Raw genomic sequence first — 17,705 nt, 5'->3', positions numbered from 1 at the left:
TCAGTGAACATTTATGGAACGACTCTAGTATAAGATATCCGAAAGCTGTCTTATTATTTTCGATGAAAGGGTCAACTTCACACACAACAAGTAAAATGTCAGGGTGATTCCAGACTTTAGATGACGCATGCAGGCCAATCACTCATTAGGGAGGAGACTGTAGCCACCTTGAGCACATCTTCAAGCTTGATTAGAGCCACCTGTTGCAAAGACGAGGGGGGTTGGCTATCATGGTTGTAGCGCAGACGTTCACGTGAGATGAAGTCATACAAAGCCTATATTTCACTTTCGTTCTCGAAGGCGAGATGAAGTGTCCTTATTGAACTACGTGTAAGCCGATAGAACCAATGCTTGCATTTTATAGAGAACATTCGTTCAACCAGCCTGATAGGTAAATGAGTATTGGGAATGAAGGCTTTTGAATCACGAGTTCGAACACCGGCGAGGTTCAGATCTTCAGGCAGAAAGCTTCAAATGGCTTTGTATGACTTCGTGTCGCCGACAGTCGGAACAAGATCGAACTAACCCACCGACATCTGAGAAGCAATGAAGCAATCCAACAGAGGGACTTTTCCCAAGTATGAATCTCTGATGGTCGAAGAGTTCTGGGCCGGTGGGAAATAGTATTAATCCGTTCGCTCGCTGGACGGACGCAGAAACAAAAAGCCGGCCCTCCGCGTCGGCGCGATCATCCCAGTATGAAACTATATCCTCATTTCCCCCTCCCCGAGTCGGCATCAGACTCGATGATAATGTACTCATCTTGTAAATTGGTCGCGAAATAATGTTCGTCGTGTCCTGCTCGTCGCCGACGGCATTCGGCGCTAACCCCTTCAAAAATCTCCCCGCCCAGGCAAGTTTAGCCTGTAAAACCTTGCCTGCTGTTCTCGCGTCTTCCGTCCTTCAACACTCTCTCTCCTCCATCAAGCCGGAGCATCGCTCCACCATCCACCATATCATTACCCCATAGTTATCGTCTTCTTCAGCCAAGATGAACTCCCGCGAGCATCCTGATATGCCTCCGGCCCACTCCTATCCCTCCCCCAACGCGGCGCAGATGAGCCAGGGCGCCATGCAATACTACACCAACCGACAGTTGACTGCCGATGAACTTTTGTCCGCCGAGCTATCGCGCGAAACCTCTGGCCCTGGTCTTGCTGATGGCTCAAGTAATGGAGTTCACCATGGTCAATCAATGGTCCTTGGTTCCTCCAATCCCGGTGGTCCTGACATGGGTCGGCCTGCATCCCCAGATCAGCATCAACAACAGCACATGCTCCAATTTACGCCAAGCCAGCAAGTTGGTGTCGATCCAAATCACGACTTGAGCTACGGAGACCAGAGCGCGAGGAGGAAGAGATCGAAGATCTCTCGCGCATGCGATGAATGTCGGCGCAAGAAGGTAACGCGAACTACCCTGCTCGCCACGCGACGCGGTACGGTTAACTGACAGTACCTCTCGATTAGGTCCGCTGCGATGCGAGCTCCGAGTCTGGCGTCGAAACGTGCTCCAACTGTCGTCGCCTTGGAGTTGTTTGCCAGTTCAGCCGAGTTCCAATGAAACGAGGTCCAAGCAAAGGGTAAGAATGGTCGCGCGCGTCGGGTGTCGAAAACGGTTTCGCTGATGCGGAGTGATAGCTACATCAAAGAGTTGGCGGAGCGCTTACACACATTGGAGAGTCAAATGCAACCTGCTATGGTGCATCCCGACATGCCATATCAACCCATGAACGAAGTCTCCTCCCCCCGCGCATACCAGGATTTTTCGCCTCCAATTGACAATGGTCCCATCGGTCGCAAAAGGACATATTCCATGTTTGACGGGCTTCCGAGTGCCTCCTTCACGCAACCACCGTTCAATACACGCCCCCAGACGGCTTTTGGTTGGTTAACCTCAACATAATCATCATGTAATTGATCTAATTATACCTAGACGCAGGAGAAAGCTCGACCGACCCATGCCATCCTTCCGTTGTCAACAACACAGCACCTAAACCTGGGAATCTGTTTTGGGCAACCGGCAATGAAAATGAGTTACCCCACGGCCTCGACATCCCGGATGTCCCGAAGCAAGCATTGGACGAAGACATGACTCCCGTGGATGTGGATGAAGGTGCTCTGAACGCGTAAGTGCCCTTGCCTGGGAATGCTGTATGCATTCGATCTACACCGCCACGTGCTAAACCCCAGTAGCTATTATCAAAGGATACACCCCGTTTTCCCAATCCTGCCCAACTCAAAAGAGCGGTTTCTTGAGATTCTTCACCGTTGTGGCCGTGAGCTGCAAGAAATCTTTTTGTACAGCCTTTATACTGTGACGCGCGCCAACTTGGAGCGTCTTAGCGGCTCTTTTGAGAGGGTCACCTCCTACGAAAACGCACAGGATCTGCTTCTATACTACACGCGCCAGCCAGCTATCACGCGGTCAACTACAGTCAACCTTATTTGGCTTCAAAGTATACTACTTATGATTCTCGACTGTGATGCGCGTGGACCCGACAACATGGTTATGAAAGACGGTGTGCCCAAACATACTCTCATCCAGTCAGCAACCAAGCTCGGTTCGGATTTGGTTAAAGGTCTTAGTCTCTGGAAGTCTCAGCGGGTCACAGACCCTGACGTTGATTCTGATGCATCTCTTGCCCGACGCAGCTGGGTATCCTTGGCGATAATGGCGCGGTGGTATGCTATTAGTGTTGCTGACCCAAGTGTCTTGAACACGCTTGACGTTCGCAACCGTGGCGACGAACGAATTCTTGGCTCAGTTACTGCCAGAGTCTGCTGTATGTACCACACTGCAACATTCCATCATTTGATACCGTGGACTAACCACCAGTTCACTTAGCGTATTCTACCTTCCTCGTTGAACTGGCAAATCTGGTGACTGAAGAGCAGAATCTTTGCCAGTCCAACACTGGCCCTGGCCGGTTAGTTGCTAATAGCATGGCTGCGCGCCTAGAGCTACTTGGAGAGGCCGCAGATGTTGGAGATCATCGGCGACCTTCCGAGAACGCAGAGGACGGAGCGCCCTCCAGCTTCCTCGACAGCTTACAAAACCAACTGTACTGGACCTTGCGATTGTTGATCAAGCGCCATATCTTCATCTACACGCCTTACGAGATTATCTACGCCGCCGAAGAGGTTATCAATGAATTGCACAGAGCCAGCTCACAATACCGTCTCACGTCTCCTTTCGATATTCACAGTCTGGCTCTGGCAAGTATGACCCTGCTCGAGGCCACGGTCCTCCCTGAATATGCCAACGAGTGCTGGGACTCAATTAAGAAGGTCGAGGAAATTCTCGATCACCGCGCTAAGCGGGCGGCGGAATCAGGCGAATTTGGCGACATCTTCTACACTCCGGCCTGGGACTCCAAAATCCGCACATTTATCGAATGGCGACGCGCCAAGGCACAGGAGAGTCAATTCCAAGACTCAAACATTGGCAGCGGCGCCAAGAGCGGCTCTGCAGCTCCGCCAATCCTGGGTCCGAATGAGCAACGTTCTCTCCAGCATCTGGCTGACCTCGCCGTGGGCGCCGAGGGCCAAGTGGCTGCTGCGGCTGCGAACGCTACTTCCCCGCCCCCCGTTATGCCCCCCACTGAAAATCACTTGACCGTCACCTCACCCAATCTGGCTTCTGGCACGCAACCCCAGGGTCGTATGGTTGTGGACTTCACCCTCCTCACGAGAGAAGGCTACCTGAACGTCTTTGCTGGCTTGATCTATCATCGATCTCGGTAAAGTGCCCCAAGGTCCATAGATCTGTTGCTTATCGGCAAAGGAGGGTTTGCTATATCTCGGAACTTCTTTATCACTCGTGTCATTGTATCTTGAGCTGGAAACATTTTCTCTTCTCCCATCTACTTCTACCCCTCAAAACCGAAAGCGTTCCTGTTGCATTTCCGAACCATTGGCTTTTAATTAGCAAATTCGCGTGGCAATCAGCATGGTGCTACTTGCTACGATAGTGTATTTTTAGGTGGAATTCTATTCGTTACAAATCATGTCTCGCCTGCATTCCGACGCTTCTGCCTATTACTCCTTGCCCTAGTCCGTAGTAACATGGTGAGGTCAAATAAGATATTCCCTCCACAACTTGAGGACCTGTGACGAAAAATTAAAAAGAGACAGCACCAAGGAAACAAAGAAACAGAAATATCGAGGCATTTCATACTTCAAGGCAAGAACTCCGCCGTGAGACGAAGACAAGAAGCGAAAAAAAATTAACGAAACCTCGGGAATTATCGCGCGAATTTCGTTCAAACAAGGAACAAGAATAGCAAGGCATCATGGGGAAAGACCCACCAGCCCAAATCACGTACCTCCTTTGCTCACCCCCAACTTCATTCGCTGCCATATGCCCTCCACGTCTTCACAGAGCTTGAGAAAGGCATCGTCTTCTACGTGACGACAGATCCAGGACTCGACGAGCTGCATACGCTCTGTCGTGGATGCTGAACCATATGATGCGAGATCTTCCGGGGTTGGGAGTGGTATGTTCTGCAGCTGCAGCAGTTGTTTTCCCCGGGGTGGCTCTTGCTGCGTGGCTTCGGCTGTTGTGGTGGTGGGGATGTTGTTTATAGCTGATTCGAGAGAATAGTGCTTCTGGTGCTGGTCACAGGAGATAGTTGGCTGCTCGTTGCTTGGGGTTGCGATGAGGCCTGGATAGGAGGGCAAAGAGGGCATGGGAACTCTAGGGACTGGCTGGGACCCGCCTGGGTTAGCTGCTGGGGCTGGGAGTTGTGCGGCTGGGTTCGAGTACTTCAGGACGGTGATTCGGGGAGTTTCAGCTTGGGTTGGGAGGTTCGTTGAGGGCCAAGGTTGTGTCTTGTTTGCGGCAGAAGACAGAGGGGCTAGTTCTGGATATGGTGTAGACACTGTACACTGAAGTTAGAGAGGACGTCATGGGAGTTGAGCTTCACACCGCGCGCGTTGCAGATATTCACCTGTGCTTCCAAATGCTGCCACATTCCCAGCGGGGATGCCGGTCGTGGCGATTGTGTGTGTCCTCTTCATGAGCGGTCTGGAAAATGGGAGAACCCTCACGGGAGGCGGGTCCAGGTTTGATGTCTCCAAGGGTAAGGTAGCAGTAGAAGGTCTGGACGGGTCAGCCTCCGAAATGCCTTGGATTTGTGAGGCAGAGGGTGGACGTTGGCCATTGAGGGATCGCGTAAGGCTACTGTCTGTATACATGTACTTGGCGAGACTGCTGGGTGTACTTGTCGTTTGGTACGGATGGCTGGTCCCTAGGGTGGATGAAGATGCGGACGTTATCGATGTGCCTTGAGCCTCTCGTTAGCCAGCCACAAGCTGTCTGACTGACATGTTCTGTGGGGATCAATACCTGCTGTGGCGCTGGGCGTCGGTAGAGGGGCACATGTGCCTGGTGCGTACACAGGGAAATCAACGCTGTTGTTGGAAGGTATTATGGCATTCGGTACTGTCAGCTCACTTGACATGGAGCCACGTCTGAATGATCCTGGGTTCCACTGCGAGGAGGTCTGTTTATGATGCATGGGGGCGGGACTGGCTTCTGAAAATGGGCAGTTCATTTCGCTGAGGATCGCGAGAGCTGCATAGTAATCCCTTTCAGCGGAGAATTTGATCTGAAAGCGGCGAATCTATGCGCAGGTCAGGCTCGATCGTTGTTTGTATGTGTGGGCCTGATTATCCACTCGTACCATGTTTCCGCGAGGGTATTTTACTGCCAGACAGGGTAGCTTGACAACGACGGCGAATAATGGCTTCGATGCTTGGCCCTGAGCAGGCTGAGCTGGAGCTTTTGTTGCAGCTATAGCAAAGAAGGAGAGATCGAGCTCTTCCTAGTCATGATGACACCTTAGCATGAAGCTCATAAGATAGTATCGATAGTGGAGTCTCACAATGATATCGTGGAATCGAGAGATTCTTAGGAGAATACTACTGCTAGACGAGCTGTTCGTGGCCTGGGGCTTTTCGAAAGTGGCTGCAAGATCATTGTTCCCTATAATATGGCCCCAATTCAATGGGCCTCTGTGATTCAACGATGTGGTGACATGGGAGAACTTGGCTAAGGATAGACGGGCAAGAGGCGTGTCTGGAAGTGGTCGTGAACTAAAATGATGCATGATATCTATGACCTGAAGAGTCCAACTGGCGAGCTTTGTGGTCAATTTTGGGTTTAAGATATGATCCAGTAGGGGTGGGAAGTAGAGTTTGTGAATCCGTAGCCAAATGCTTCGAGTGGGCGACAAAAGACATGGACAGGTGACCAGGGGGACCAGAGCCGCCATCCAAAAAGACGCCCATTCCCGGTCTGGCTATGCTAGCTCAGCTCTAATTGCATCCAGTAGAAGTGAGTGATAAAGTAAAGACAGAACATGGTCTCAAGTTCTGCTTAAGTCTTGAGCAGCTTACTGTTATAGAGCTTGACTTTGAGAAGAGATAGAGGTCAATACAGAAGATGTCAGCTTATATTTGGAGATCAAGAAGACCTCATGATAGATAGCATTCTTACAACCTTTCATCCTGAGTACAAATTTGCTCTCCAAGACACTTCTTAGGCCAGGAACTGTGACCCATGGAGATATAGTGTACTCCATGCCTGACGCTTAAGGCAGAGAAGGCTGACTCAGCAAATTCACAAACAGGTCAAACACCATCTGTAGCGGCAAGCCGGCCCGATGAATGATCCGCGCACGCGCCTGAGGCCAGTAGGAGCAGCGCGGACTTTTGCCTGTGGATGGCAGGACGCTTCGATCGCAGGTTCAGCTTGTCTCTCCATTCACATAGCCCCCCTTGGGCTCCAGCATAGGAATTGATTCTCGGTCTTGAGGTGCACTATTCGCCGATACAATCCCATTTATTGCGCAGCAATATCTCCCACATAATTCACCAGAACGTCTATCGCGAACGTCTTGTGTTGTTATCCCGCCATCGCATCCTCTTCGGCTTCAAGCAGACTGTCTCCGTTAGCTTCGTATCGCGTCCAAGCTTCCAGATCGTCGCCCGAACCGTTCATCAATCCTAGCAAGCCAAATTTGAAATAAAATTGGAGCGCGCCCGATCCCGCAACACGATATTTTGAGCACCATTCATACGATAGGGAATTATTCTAGGGCGACCAGGAAAGGCACAGAAGGCCGCAGGAGGGCTCTAAAGGCACGGTGTGCTTTCACACTCACCTACAACTCGCCTTTTGACCTGGAGGTTCTGCGCTTGAGCTCTTGCAGGGATCTTGTCAATATCCCAGTTCAACCGCGCCAACCTTGATTCTCAATTGGAGTCAGTGACAGACAACACGTCAAGGTTAAGACACAAAACAAACGGATTGCGAACTCCCCCGGAAACACAGGTCCAAGGGCCCAGGCGTGCTGTAAAGCGAGCCCAAAATGTCCACTCAAACCCCCCGCACATCCCTTCGAGGCAAGTGCTTTCTTGACGAAGTCCTTCCATTCACGGTTGAGAAGCTCCGACTAACAAATCACAGAGGGTTTGCGGCAGGCTCCCAAAGCAAATCAGCCCTTCATCCCCGACACTACCCCCGCTAGACGCTCACATGTAATCCACGCAAACCAGTCACCACAGCCCGTTCCTCTTACCTTGAGTCATTCCAACTCACCCGCACCGACTGTGAACAACTCCCAACCTTCGAACGAGAACTGGGAAGGAAGGGATCCGAAGGTGCCTATGAACACACGCGAGGTTGCAACCCCAGGTAACAGACCGGGCCTGTTTCTCAGCATGCATAGTAAAACAGCCAAGCAGCCCGACTTCTACGATCCTTACCTCCCTCTCAGATATCTAGAGGTTCCGAAGTGTAAGTGTTTATTGCTTGGAGCTGTTCCTCAAGCCATCTACGTCAACTAACCAGTCTGCTCAGCTGATCACATCTACAAGCGTGCGCATTATGGGCTGCAATCAGGCGTTCCGGACGAAGTCGACTTTGCGCTATTCCACCTGGTTCAAATATCCAATCAACGCTGGGACAAGTTCAAGTTTGAGGGCTTCCCATTGTTAGCGGAAACTTTGATGGAGAAGGCTCTAGATGTATCGCTTCTTGTCACAGGAGTCAAGTGGGAGCTCCAGTACGACTTCCGTGAGCCTATGGCCCGCGTCAATGTGCTCAATTCACTATACGGCACACGCGATATACTCGAGAGAATCAAGCATATCCCCGTTACATTACCGAAGGACACTCTGGAGACATATGAGTTCAACCATCGTCTACGAAATGTCAAAGAGGCAACTCTGGTACTCCGAAACATGGTACTACTCAAGGAAAATGCATTCTACGTGTCGCGTTATGCCAAAGGACTTCTTAGAGATTTCCTGGTGATTCTGATCAACCTCCCAGATCAACCACGTCTTAACGAAATCAGAAATGATGCCTTGGATATCGCAGAGGAGGTGACGAAGTTCATGCGGACTGACCCGGAAGATCCACTTTGGCTCTCTCTGCTCAAATGCCTCGAGTCTCCTGATCGTGCTCATGTCGTGCGAGCTCTGTGGGCATTGACGCACTTTTCAACTGAGATCGATGAACCAGAAGGCAACCGGGCCATGGAGCGCATGCCCAAACAGACCCTGCAGCAACTATACTTCCACACACTTCTCGATTTGGACAAAGATATTTTGAGCGGTGCCTTGGACTTCTGGTATCAATACACTCTTTCGAGCGAGAATATCGAGACCATGCTCGATGTCTTCGATTTCCCCAGCATCTTCGTTCCGCGCATGATTGCACTACTGACGTACGAGGCCCGAGCCACCAAGATGGAAACCGTTCTACAAGATGAGAAGGTTGCGCCACCGCCATCTGAGATCCCCCGTGTACCCCCTGAGCTTCTTAAGGATCTGATGGAATTATCAGAGCCCGAGCGTAGCTCACGCTGGCTGAGGTGCTGCTTTGTTGAGGATCCGGAATGCGAGATCACACAGATCGCCCTCTGGCAGGCTTACCAGAGCCGATTTGCTGATCCTCGCGTACCAGGAGGTGGTGTTCTTCCTGCCGCCGAGTTTATCAAGAACGTGAGCACGACTTTCACTAACGCTCAAGCACAAGTCATTAATGGGCCCGGCTCCTCCACTCGATTTATCATCAAGGGCATCCGCCCTTTGGAGACAGCCTACACATTCCGGGGCTTTCCTTACATCTACTGCAGGTGGGCCGACGACTCCAAACCCACCAAAACCTGCCAGCGCGCCTTCTCCTCCCCGACGGATCTCCGCAACCACGTATTCGCTGATCATATGCACCTTAAGCCCACCGAAACACCGGGCCACTACAACCTGGACAATGCCCAATCAGCTATTCACACTTGCCTTTGGGAAAACTGCACGCGATTCCGCGGCTCTAGCGCCAGTGCGAACACCGCCGCGGTCGCCGGCCACGTCGCCTCCCACCTCCCTGAAGAACGTCCCGCAGACGCAGAGGCTCCCGTCTCCAAACGGGCTGTGCTCCAGGAGCGTATTGTGCGCAAATGGTTCTACCTCAACACCCCAGTCAGTGAGCGCGGCGAGCCCGTTGGGGTTGCGTACAAAGCGGCCTTAGTCCTTCGCAACATTGCCCGCAACCTTCCCAGCGGTGTCGTCCAAAAATACAACGGTCTTCCTTGGAAGAAAGCCGTCTTCTTGAGTCACCGCCCAAAGATCGTGGAGGTATGGGATCGAAACCGCTCGCTGCGCAAGGAGCTCACGGAATTGATCATGTTGATCGAGAAGGAGGATTACTACTGAAGAAAAAAAAGAAGAAAACAAAACAGAACAAACAAGAAGAGAAAAATGAACACAACTCTTTTTCCCCCTCTTACCCCCTTTTATCACGATGATGAAGTAATCTACACGTTTCGGCTCCGCGCGCGACGATTCGAGGATTGATATTTTTCTCTTCTCTTGTGCTACTATATGACAAGGTGCTATATTATCACATCTATTTTCTTTCCCCCTTCCTTCTTCATTCTATCAGTGTCATTTCTCTAATCTCCTTACCTTTCTGTGGGTCTGTTCCGTCGCTTCTTCTCGCTATCTTGGTTTTTGTACAAATACCCTGGCTTCGTGTTTACTATCAGTTCTTCATTTTCAGTATCTCTTCATACCAAAACTTAAGTGTGTTCTCCTTGAGGTGTATCTGATCCCTTTCTACTCGCCTTTCCCTTTATTCTGCTTCACCTCACTTATCTAGTCAACCGAGGGTGAGAAAGATGGGATAAGCACGGCGCATCGTCTTTCCTCGACAAGTTCGACAAAGCAGTGGGAAAAGTGGGAGTAATAGGGGGTTCGTGGCACTGTACTTCGGAATGACTATCTGGCGTCTCGGGGCGGTGGCGGTTCTGATCTATCAGGTCGGCTTTTTATGAGGGTAGTAGAATTCCTTTCCCATACTTTTACCATTTTACCATTTCAATGCGGAGAAACATGGATTTGTGGAATGCGGGCTTGCTTTGTGCTTTGTCTTTTTTTTTTCTTTCTCTTTACCCCCTGCCTCTTGCCATGAAGTATATCACACTGTACACGGCTCATTTTTTTTTTCTCCGGAATTTCCCCTTTCCTGCTTTGCTTTGCAGGTCATGGATGGTGGTTCTCTTGTCGCATTTTCTTTTCCTTGGCAAATTAGCTAGTGATTGATGTATACTACAGGTGGTCACGGATGGGTAGGCGTGCTTCGTTGAGGAGTGGAAATATTAGACGATAATCTGTTTCGTTTGCATGATTTACTGTAAAAAGGGTACAGATATACGTTCTCGGGGTTGCAACAACGGTGGAAATGTGCATGTAGGGAGGGGAATTGGTATTTTTGTCTATCATACACTTGCTTGTTCTGAGATGATGTACAAATAATTATGTTATGACCATCACCGTAAACCTGGCAAGACATATATGTCTGTGAGAAAGTTCTCGTAGTTCATCCAGGCGGTTATCTCGTTAGCGGAGTTTGCGTACCCCATGTCGACGGCATCCCAGACGCTGGGCCAGGAGGCGGCGTTCTCCAGGCTTTCGGGAGTGTCTAATGCAGCCAAGGCATCGGCTGGAGCGGATGAGCCCTGGTCTGGTGGTTGCTGTGCGCTTTGGGTGGGTACGTTTGAGGTGAAGACTGGTGGCGGTTGCGGCGGCTGTTGTTGTTCTTGCTGCTGCTGCTGCTGCTGCCACTGCGTTACCTCCGAGTCGTACGGAGTAGCAGCAGAGGAGATCAGCGGTTGGGATGGTTGTTGAGAAGATGATGGTGATGAGGAAGAGGGACATGTATAGAGGGTGGAGGTGGGGGCGGAAGCAGCGAGCAACTGAGCTCTCCTCGCGCGTGCCTGAGCCATGATTCTTTCCATGGGCTTCCAGAGCATGCCACGCTTCGAATCAGCCACGAGCCGGCCCAATTGATTGAAGCTCTGCTCGACTGTAGGCCAGAATCTCTCCATGATCGCCCTGTCTTCGCAAACGCAGAGCTCCGCGACGGCTACTGCCAGGCCATGCCACGGCGGGAAGGCGAATTCGACCCAGAGCCACGGTACGGTGCGAGGGTCGTCCCGAAGAGAATGGTAATTTTGGAGAATGTTAACGGCGAACTCGATGAGACGGTCGCCTTGGACGTGCGGAGGCGTGAAGCGCGGCGTGCGCTTGAGGGGCCGGATGACGATCAGTTGCAAGCAAGCATAGATCCCCTCCGCGACTAAGCGGGCGAACCAACTGAAGGGATGCTTGTCGAGTTGCGCATGATGAAGTAGTTTGGAAGCGGTGTGTTGGAAGTCGACGACGAGCTGTTGGCGCAGGGCGAGGGTGCTCACTGATGGCTCGATGAAATCGGAGAAGTTTAGAAGTCTGGTGATTACATGGGCCTTGCCGACAATCATAGTGAACGTCATGTCGGTAAAGCTGGCAGAATCAACGGGGCTTTCTTGCATATCGAAGGAGATGTCTTCGTCATTGACGTGGGTGGGGGGGTGGGATTGCAGCCAATGCGCCTGCATCATAGGCTCGGTATCACGGTCCATCGAGGCTAGAATGTCAAGGAAGCCGATCGCTTGCCAGAGACGCTGACGAAGTTCGCGTTCGAAAGGTCGGACTGTGAACGGTGGGTCAGGCAGATGAAGCGACTGGGCTTGTGCAATGCGCAAGGCCATAGCAAGTAGCGTCCACATTCGACGGCTTTGATCTTGCGATCGGAGTGACACCTTTCGACAACAGGTCAGATTACACTCTAGACAGCATGTGACAAACCGCGCGTTCAAGGAGCCGAGACGTACCAGGAAAAGAACAAATGCTTGCAAAACCGTCAGATCATTCGTAGTAAGATAGTCTGCCCGCCCAAGAGCCAGTTCCACATCCTTTTGGTATCCCGCTACCAAGGATACTCTGGGTACACCGAATGCGCGTGTGCATTCATCTTCTGAAAGGCTGCACGAGGCTGCATAGTACACAGCGGATGCAAGGGCGGTTGGAGCCAAATGTTCCGGTTCATAATCTAAATAAGGTTTTCCTTCTAGGAGGAACGCACAGAGGGAAGGTCTATGCAGTATCTTGACAACAGGGTCCACTCTTTCGACAAAGACCCAATAGAGCTGTTGCTGGGCGTACTTTGAAGGGCTCAGCGGTTCTCCAGAAGTTGAACCATGCTGCCGACTTGCCGTTGCCAGCAGACGTCGATACATCTTCAGCTGGTTACCTGCGGCCTTGCCGCTCCCTTCTCTCGTACTGCGCTCATCATGGGGATGCAGTTGGGGCACCTGTATCGGAAAGTGCGTCAATTGGACTGACAGCCAGCCAGACACGTTTGAGAACCGAGAGACTTACCTCATTCAAGAGACTAGCCCAGAAAGCAGATCCCAGATAGCTATCTGGCGTGTGCTCCCCGCCGTCCGAGTCTCCCGAGGCGCCATCATCGTCATCATCATCATCGCTGCGCGGGTCGACGCTCGCTCCAAACCGATCATTAGAGGACAGATTATCTCTAGCAGTGAGCGCATCAGGGACAGGAGTAGTAGCTCGGGGGGAGAAACTATAGCCACTCCGAACTAGGTCTCGGATGATGTCCTCCAGCTTAGCGACGCGGTTCTTCAGACTCGCATCCGGGTCGTAGTTGGACCGCCCGGAAGCTAGCCTTCCTGATCTTCCACGGGGCAGCCGCGCGCGCTCGACGGGGACGCACCTTGTCCCTAACCTTTGACAGTTGGTACATGGGTCGAGCTTGTCGCATTTGACTTTTCGTTGACGACAAGTTTCACAACTCAACCGGACTTTAGGCTTCTGGGGATGTGGCTGGGATGGCGCTCGTCTGGAGGCGGGCTCGGCTTGCCGAGCTTCTTCATGATTCATTGTTGATATGTAGTTCTTTCTTCCTCCTCTATCCTATAAGTGGCTGATGCTCATGAGCCAGACTTTGGCTCAGCCAAGGGGTTGAGTGACAAAACTGAATTTATGAGTCTCTTAATTGAAGTCGTGCCATATACTGCTTCCTCCATTGTGGACTTGACCAAGAAAGAAGTCATGACGAATGACAAACGGGTCTGACTCCAGGGAAGGCGAGGAATGCCGTTGATGCCTCAGGACAACACACCCGCCCGATTAGCTCTAGTTAGTGCAAGCATGTGACACTACGAAGTATAAACGTTCAAGGCCTAGCACAAGGGCACATTACAGATTGATTTGATCGCTTTGTCACTTAGGCCAGATCATTGAACCTGCTTGTCACGGAATATTGAATAATGATAACAGAAGCCGTTCCGTAGCATCACATGTTTCGCCCAGCAATCATGGCTCTGCTGTAGAAAAGAAAAAAAAATGCTAGGGATTCGCTTGCATCTTGTGCCAGCATTAAACGCATCGTTCCCTGCCTATATCATGATCCTTCTTCGCTCTGCCCATGATAAAACAACATGACAATGATAAACCACAGAAATAAAAGAACTATGCCTACAAATGCCGTGAACTCCACGCTGCATAAAAGATGTAATAGGTGGGTTGACACAAAAGGAAAAGAGAATGGTATAAAGCGGAGCAAACGAGTTACTGAGAAACGGACTTCTTCCTGGGAGACTTGACGTTGAGCACTTGTCGCATGCGCCGAAGTTTGGCCCACCATTCGCGATCGCGAGCCTTTTTGGCCTCTGGGTTGCTGTCGTCGACTACCAGCTCGTCCGTCGAGGGAGCCTCGGATGGAGCACGACTTGAAACAGAAACGGTCGATCGAACTTGGCGGCGATGCCGTACCTGGAGCGCCTGGCTCAAGAGCTGCCACCCGCAACGAAGGTTCTCCGGCTTTTCGGATGCCCGTCCAGTGCCGCTCTGTGCGGTTCCGTTAACCCATGGGCAGTATTCCATGTGTTCGATGACCACGTCGAGTGAGTCGTAGAGAGCAGCAGTCCCGTTGGCCTTCGGTTTGTACATCCAAAGACCCAACCGTCGGAAACACACACTGCAGCCCGCTAGGCCAGCTGTCCCGTCTGGGACACTATCCCAACCGAATAAGGCAAGCGCAAAAGCGGTTTTGTTGATTGATAAATCGTTGGAGGAGGCTGTCTGGTCCGAGTCCTGGCCATTCTCAGTCTCTTGAGGGGTCTCTGTTCCAATGTCTTCACGGGACTTTTCGTTGCTTCTGAAATCCGCTGGAAGAGTGCCGATGATCGCGTCAATATCGAGCGACTCCAGGGTCTGGATAGTGGTGTACTCCGGTAATTGATCTGCCATCTTCACCAGGTTGGACCAGCGCGTGCGCAGTCCGGAGATTGCCGTATCTGGGTGGGACAATGGCAACCGATGGATCGTGGCTAGAGCAATTCGGTCAATTTAAGTACAGATCAGGCACAAGCAAAGAGAAAGTAATGCTCAATCATACCATCGCACCCCTTGTTCCTCCAGGGACAATTCTCACCATGCCCTGTGACGATCTGTCCCGCATAGTCCTCGACCAGCCTTGTACCTATAGATGACGCCCAATTAGCCCCTTGTAAGAAAAAGAAAGAGATGCAGATAAAGGTAAGATGCCAACTCACGGACTTGCTTCCTCTCCTGCACCTTCTCCGCATCGAAACCGTCCAGCTCGTCCAGCTCGTCCGGCAGTTTGACAACGACCGAGCCACCGCACCCGCCCACGCAGACCACGCGCGCTACATCGTTACAGATCCAGCCGCGCTTGGCCCATTCCACCTCATTAATCGCCGCCGGTTTGGGTGCCCACCGATCCACGCGACGGAAGGTTTCCAATCGCTCCAGAAAGCGCTCACGGTCCCATGGGACAAAGCTGGGGCGCGATGGCGTTGTGGAGTTATTCGAGGCTCGCGAACTCGGGCGGGGTGTGCTCAGAAGAGAGCTACGAGCGAACGGAAGCTCACTGAAGTCCAAGCGAGCCCTTTTGCTCGAATGTTCGAGGGAGGTACGTTCTCGTGCGGGCGTGGGGGTTCCGGGGATGGCTGACTTAGAGGGTGCGGGTGTCGAGGAGGGCTTCGTCAGGGATTCGAGAACACGGTGGAACTTGCGCTTTTTGGTTTCCACCGCGTAAGACATTTTTCCCAAGCTTGGGGAAGGCGTTAGGGTCAGCGTGTGGGATAAGTATACAGGTTTGGGGGAGTCGAGGAAGCCTCATGAGAGCTTGGAGAGCATCGGAGCTGGTGGCGCTAGTCCCTAGTTGGTAGTGGCCGATATCCGCTGGAGTATTGCCTCAGGCACTACAAAAGTAAACTAGGAATTCGGTGAAAGTTCAATGGTCTCGGGCTTTTTGTACAGATGTGAAATTCCACCTACATGGCAGATATTGGCTGGCTCAAGTGACATTTCCGAATTATCTCGTCATTTGTGTCGTGTCAAATAGGTTGGATTAAGGCACTTTACTCATTCTCAAGATACCGCTCAATCCCTCCAAAGAAAAGAAAAAGGACGTGCTTTGATGAAGTGAACCTTGTATCAATTAAAACTCTAGCTTTAAGTTGCGTCTTCTACCTCTCCGTTCGCCAATCAAGCTTAGACTCTTCACTATCGGATGCGCGAGCTTGTTTGCTGTTTAGCAACAATGACAAGGCAGCACGCTGGACTTCGACCCGAGTGATCTATCTTCCTGAGATCCAATAACAGAACAAGCCCAGCGAGAGTAGGACCAGGAACCAGATAATTTTGCAAAGGTGGGCCATTCTTCGGGCTTGCTTTCCCCACGCCTGCCAACCCAGTGCTGTACATTTAGGACATGATAGAAAAGTGATCGTCTCCGCGTCTGCCATGACCTCTGACGCCAAATCGGCTGGCAAGTTCCTTGAGTAAGGTATCAGGTATCGGCCACTGAGGGTCCTATAGAGACCATCTCGAGCCTGGGTGCGACAGACTCCCGCTGATGTCTTGCACATCATCTTCATCCGGCCATAGCGAATCTCTTTGTATCTCAGGAGCAGGCCCTGGATTTCCGCATTGGACGGGGTTTGCACACCACACACATTGATCAGGTCATGCAGCAGTGAAGACAAGGTCGCAGCATCTTCGATCGCACAGTTCGCCCCTTGGCCGAAGTTGGGTGTCATCTGCAGATCATTTTTTCCCCTTCAGCTTGAGCCCAAATAGAACGAAGTGAGGGTAGAGTGGTTTGTGGTTTTAAACATACCTTGTGAACACTGTCGCCCATGAGAACCATACGGTCAAAGAACCAGGTTTTGAACAAGCCTTCCTCTAGTGCAGTCATGGAGTATACTTCTTTATTCTTCCACAAATCCCCCACGCAGACGTCCTTGAAGAACCGCACATGCTTCAATTTATCAATGAGCTTGGCAGCGTCCTTGACCGAGAATCGTGGAACGTCGGGATAGGTATACTTCTGTTGAAGCTTGGTGATGATGAACCAGAAAACCCGACCTTTCTTGCCGTGTATAGTGAGGATGGACAGATGATCGAAAAGTCCGTTGATTTGTTCATGAACCTCGAGGTTCGGGATACGCGACGAGATTCCGAAGATGCAGGAGTATTGGACCGTCATAGCTGCAATGCATGATGGTCAGCGCTGTTGCCCACACAATCCACCCGGATTTAATGTTAGCTAAGAACTGGACACACACAGGTTCGTTCACGGTTCGAAATCAGCCCAGGCTGGAGCTCATCCGCGAGTCTCCAGATCTCTGACCGGATTCGACTGTGGACTCCATCGGCACCAACGACAAGGTTGCCCTCATATATCGAGCCGTCAGCCGCTGTCACACGGAGGCCATGATCGACCTTTCGTACTTGAACGACTTTCTTGTTGGTGACGATGTTTTGTTTGACATGGTACTTTTCGTACAGAATTTGGAGGAACTTTTGACGATCTAGGAAGGCGATGGGGTATCCGAACCTGCAAGACTTAGCGTGTGATTTTGACGCATTTGGGAGTAGATATCGTCTCAAGGTCAGAGGGAAATACCTTTCTTCTAGGATCTTGGGATAGACATTGGCGAAGTTGAACCCATCGGGATAGGTGATATGAGCTTTGTGCGTAGGCTCAATGAAGTGCTCGATGACATCGAATAGATTCAACTGAGCAAGAATGCGGCCTCCATTCGGCATAATACCCACAGAGGCACCTAGCTGTGGAGCAATATCACTGCCCTTTTCAAGGACGATATGCTCGATATTGGCATGTTGTAGACAATGAGCGAGCGTTAGACCCGCGACAGAGCCACCAACGATGATGACTTTGAAGGGAGGCTGTGTCGCAGGCATATTTGGTTGAAAAGGAGATATGATAAAATGCTGGAGGTGATAGACAGACTGAAGGAAGATTG

At 51.3% G+C, this 17,705-nt stretch overlaps 6 protein-coding genes across 6 annotated transcripts; 2 read left to right on the top strand and 4 right to left on the bottom strand.

Moving 5' to 3' along the window:
• Positions 1 to 917: 917 nt before the first annotated feature.
• Positions 918 to 4,058, top strand: BO82DRAFT_381023 (putative C6 finger domain protein). Its single transcript, XM_025637809.1, has 6 exons — positions 918 to 1,402; positions 1,468 to 1,580; positions 1,639 to 1,883; positions 1,934 to 2,126; positions 2,194 to 2,783; positions 2,846 to 4,058. The coding sequence occupies exons 1-6, from the start codon at positions 992 to 994 to the stop codon at positions 3,742 to 3,744; spliced, it is 2,451 nt and encodes an 816-aa protein (XP_025495161.1). The 5' UTR covers positions 918 to 991; the 3' UTR covers positions 3,745 to 4,058.
• Positions 4,059 to 4,317: 259 nt separating this feature from the next.
• Positions 4,318 to 6,110, bottom strand: BO82DRAFT_398913 (uncharacterized protein; the record flags this gene model as incomplete). The annotated part of the gene is made up of 5 exons (XM_025639065.1): positions 4,318 to 4,880; positions 4,950 to 5,285; positions 5,348 to 5,624; positions 5,685 to 5,825; positions 5,886 to 6,110. The coding sequence occupies 5 exons, from the start codon at positions 6,108 to 6,110 to the stop codon at positions 4,318 to 4,320; spliced, it is 1,542 nt and encodes a 513-aa protein (XP_025495160.1).
• A 1,263-nt stretch (positions 6,111 to 7,373) lies between these two features.
• BO82DRAFT_371867 (putative chromatin remodeling complex subunit (Rsc9)) lies at positions 7,374 to 9,720 on the top strand (the record flags this gene model as incomplete). Its single annotated transcript, XM_025637292.1, has 3 exons — positions 7,374 to 7,407; positions 7,472 to 7,801; positions 7,865 to 9,720. The coding sequence occupies 3 exons, from the start codon at positions 7,374 to 7,376 to the stop codon at positions 9,718 to 9,720; spliced, it is 2,220 nt and encodes a 739-aa protein (XP_025495159.1).
• A 1,043-nt stretch (positions 9,721 to 10,763) lies between these two features.
• BO82DRAFT_381021 (Zn(II)2Cys6 transcription factor) lies at positions 10,764 to 13,287 on the bottom strand (the record flags this gene model as incomplete). Its single annotated transcript, XM_025637808.1, has 3 exons — positions 10,764 to 12,146; positions 12,219 to 12,698; positions 12,766 to 13,287. 3 exons carry the CDS (start codon positions 13,285 to 13,287, stop codon positions 10,836 to 10,838), a joined length of 2,313 nt encoding a protein of 770 aa, XP_025495158.1. The 3' UTR covers positions 10,764 to 10,835.
• A 348-nt stretch (positions 13,288 to 13,635) lies between these two features.
• On the bottom strand, positions 13,636 to 15,521 carry BO82DRAFT_389575 (uncharacterized protein). The gene is made up of 3 exons (XM_025638460.1): positions 14,964 to 15,521; positions 14,807 to 14,890; positions 13,636 to 14,738 (listed from the first exon to the last, which is right to left on the bottom strand). The coding sequence occupies exons 1-3, from the start codon at positions 15,472 to 15,474 to the stop codon at positions 13,978 to 13,980; spliced, it is 1,356 nt and encodes a 451-aa protein (XP_025495157.1). The 5' UTR covers positions 15,475 to 15,521; the 3' UTR covers positions 13,636 to 13,977.
• Positions 15,522 to 16,013: 492 nt separating this feature from the next.
• Positions 16,014 to 17,643, bottom strand: BO82DRAFT_425448 (FAD-dependent oxidoreductase; the record flags this gene model as incomplete). The annotated part of the gene is made up of 4 exons (XM_025640329.1): positions 16,014 to 16,475; positions 16,556 to 16,926; positions 17,004 to 17,275; positions 17,345 to 17,643. 4 exons carry the CDS (start codon positions 17,641 to 17,643, stop codon positions 16,014 to 16,016), a joined length of 1,404 nt encoding a protein of 467 aa, XP_025495156.1.
• Positions 17,644 to 17,705: the final 62 nt, after the last annotated feature.

Source organism: Aspergillus uvarum, assembly GCF_003184745.1.
Source record: "Aspergillus uvarum CBS 121591 unplaced genomic scaffold BO82scaffold_8, whole genome shotgun sequence".
Lineage (NCBI taxonomy): Eukaryota > Fungi > Ascomycota > Eurotiomycetes > Eurotiales > Aspergillaceae > Aspergillus > Aspergillus uvarum.
The sequence above is the reverse complement of the archived record's forward strand: the minus strand, read 5'-3'. Positions and strand labels throughout refer to the sequence as shown.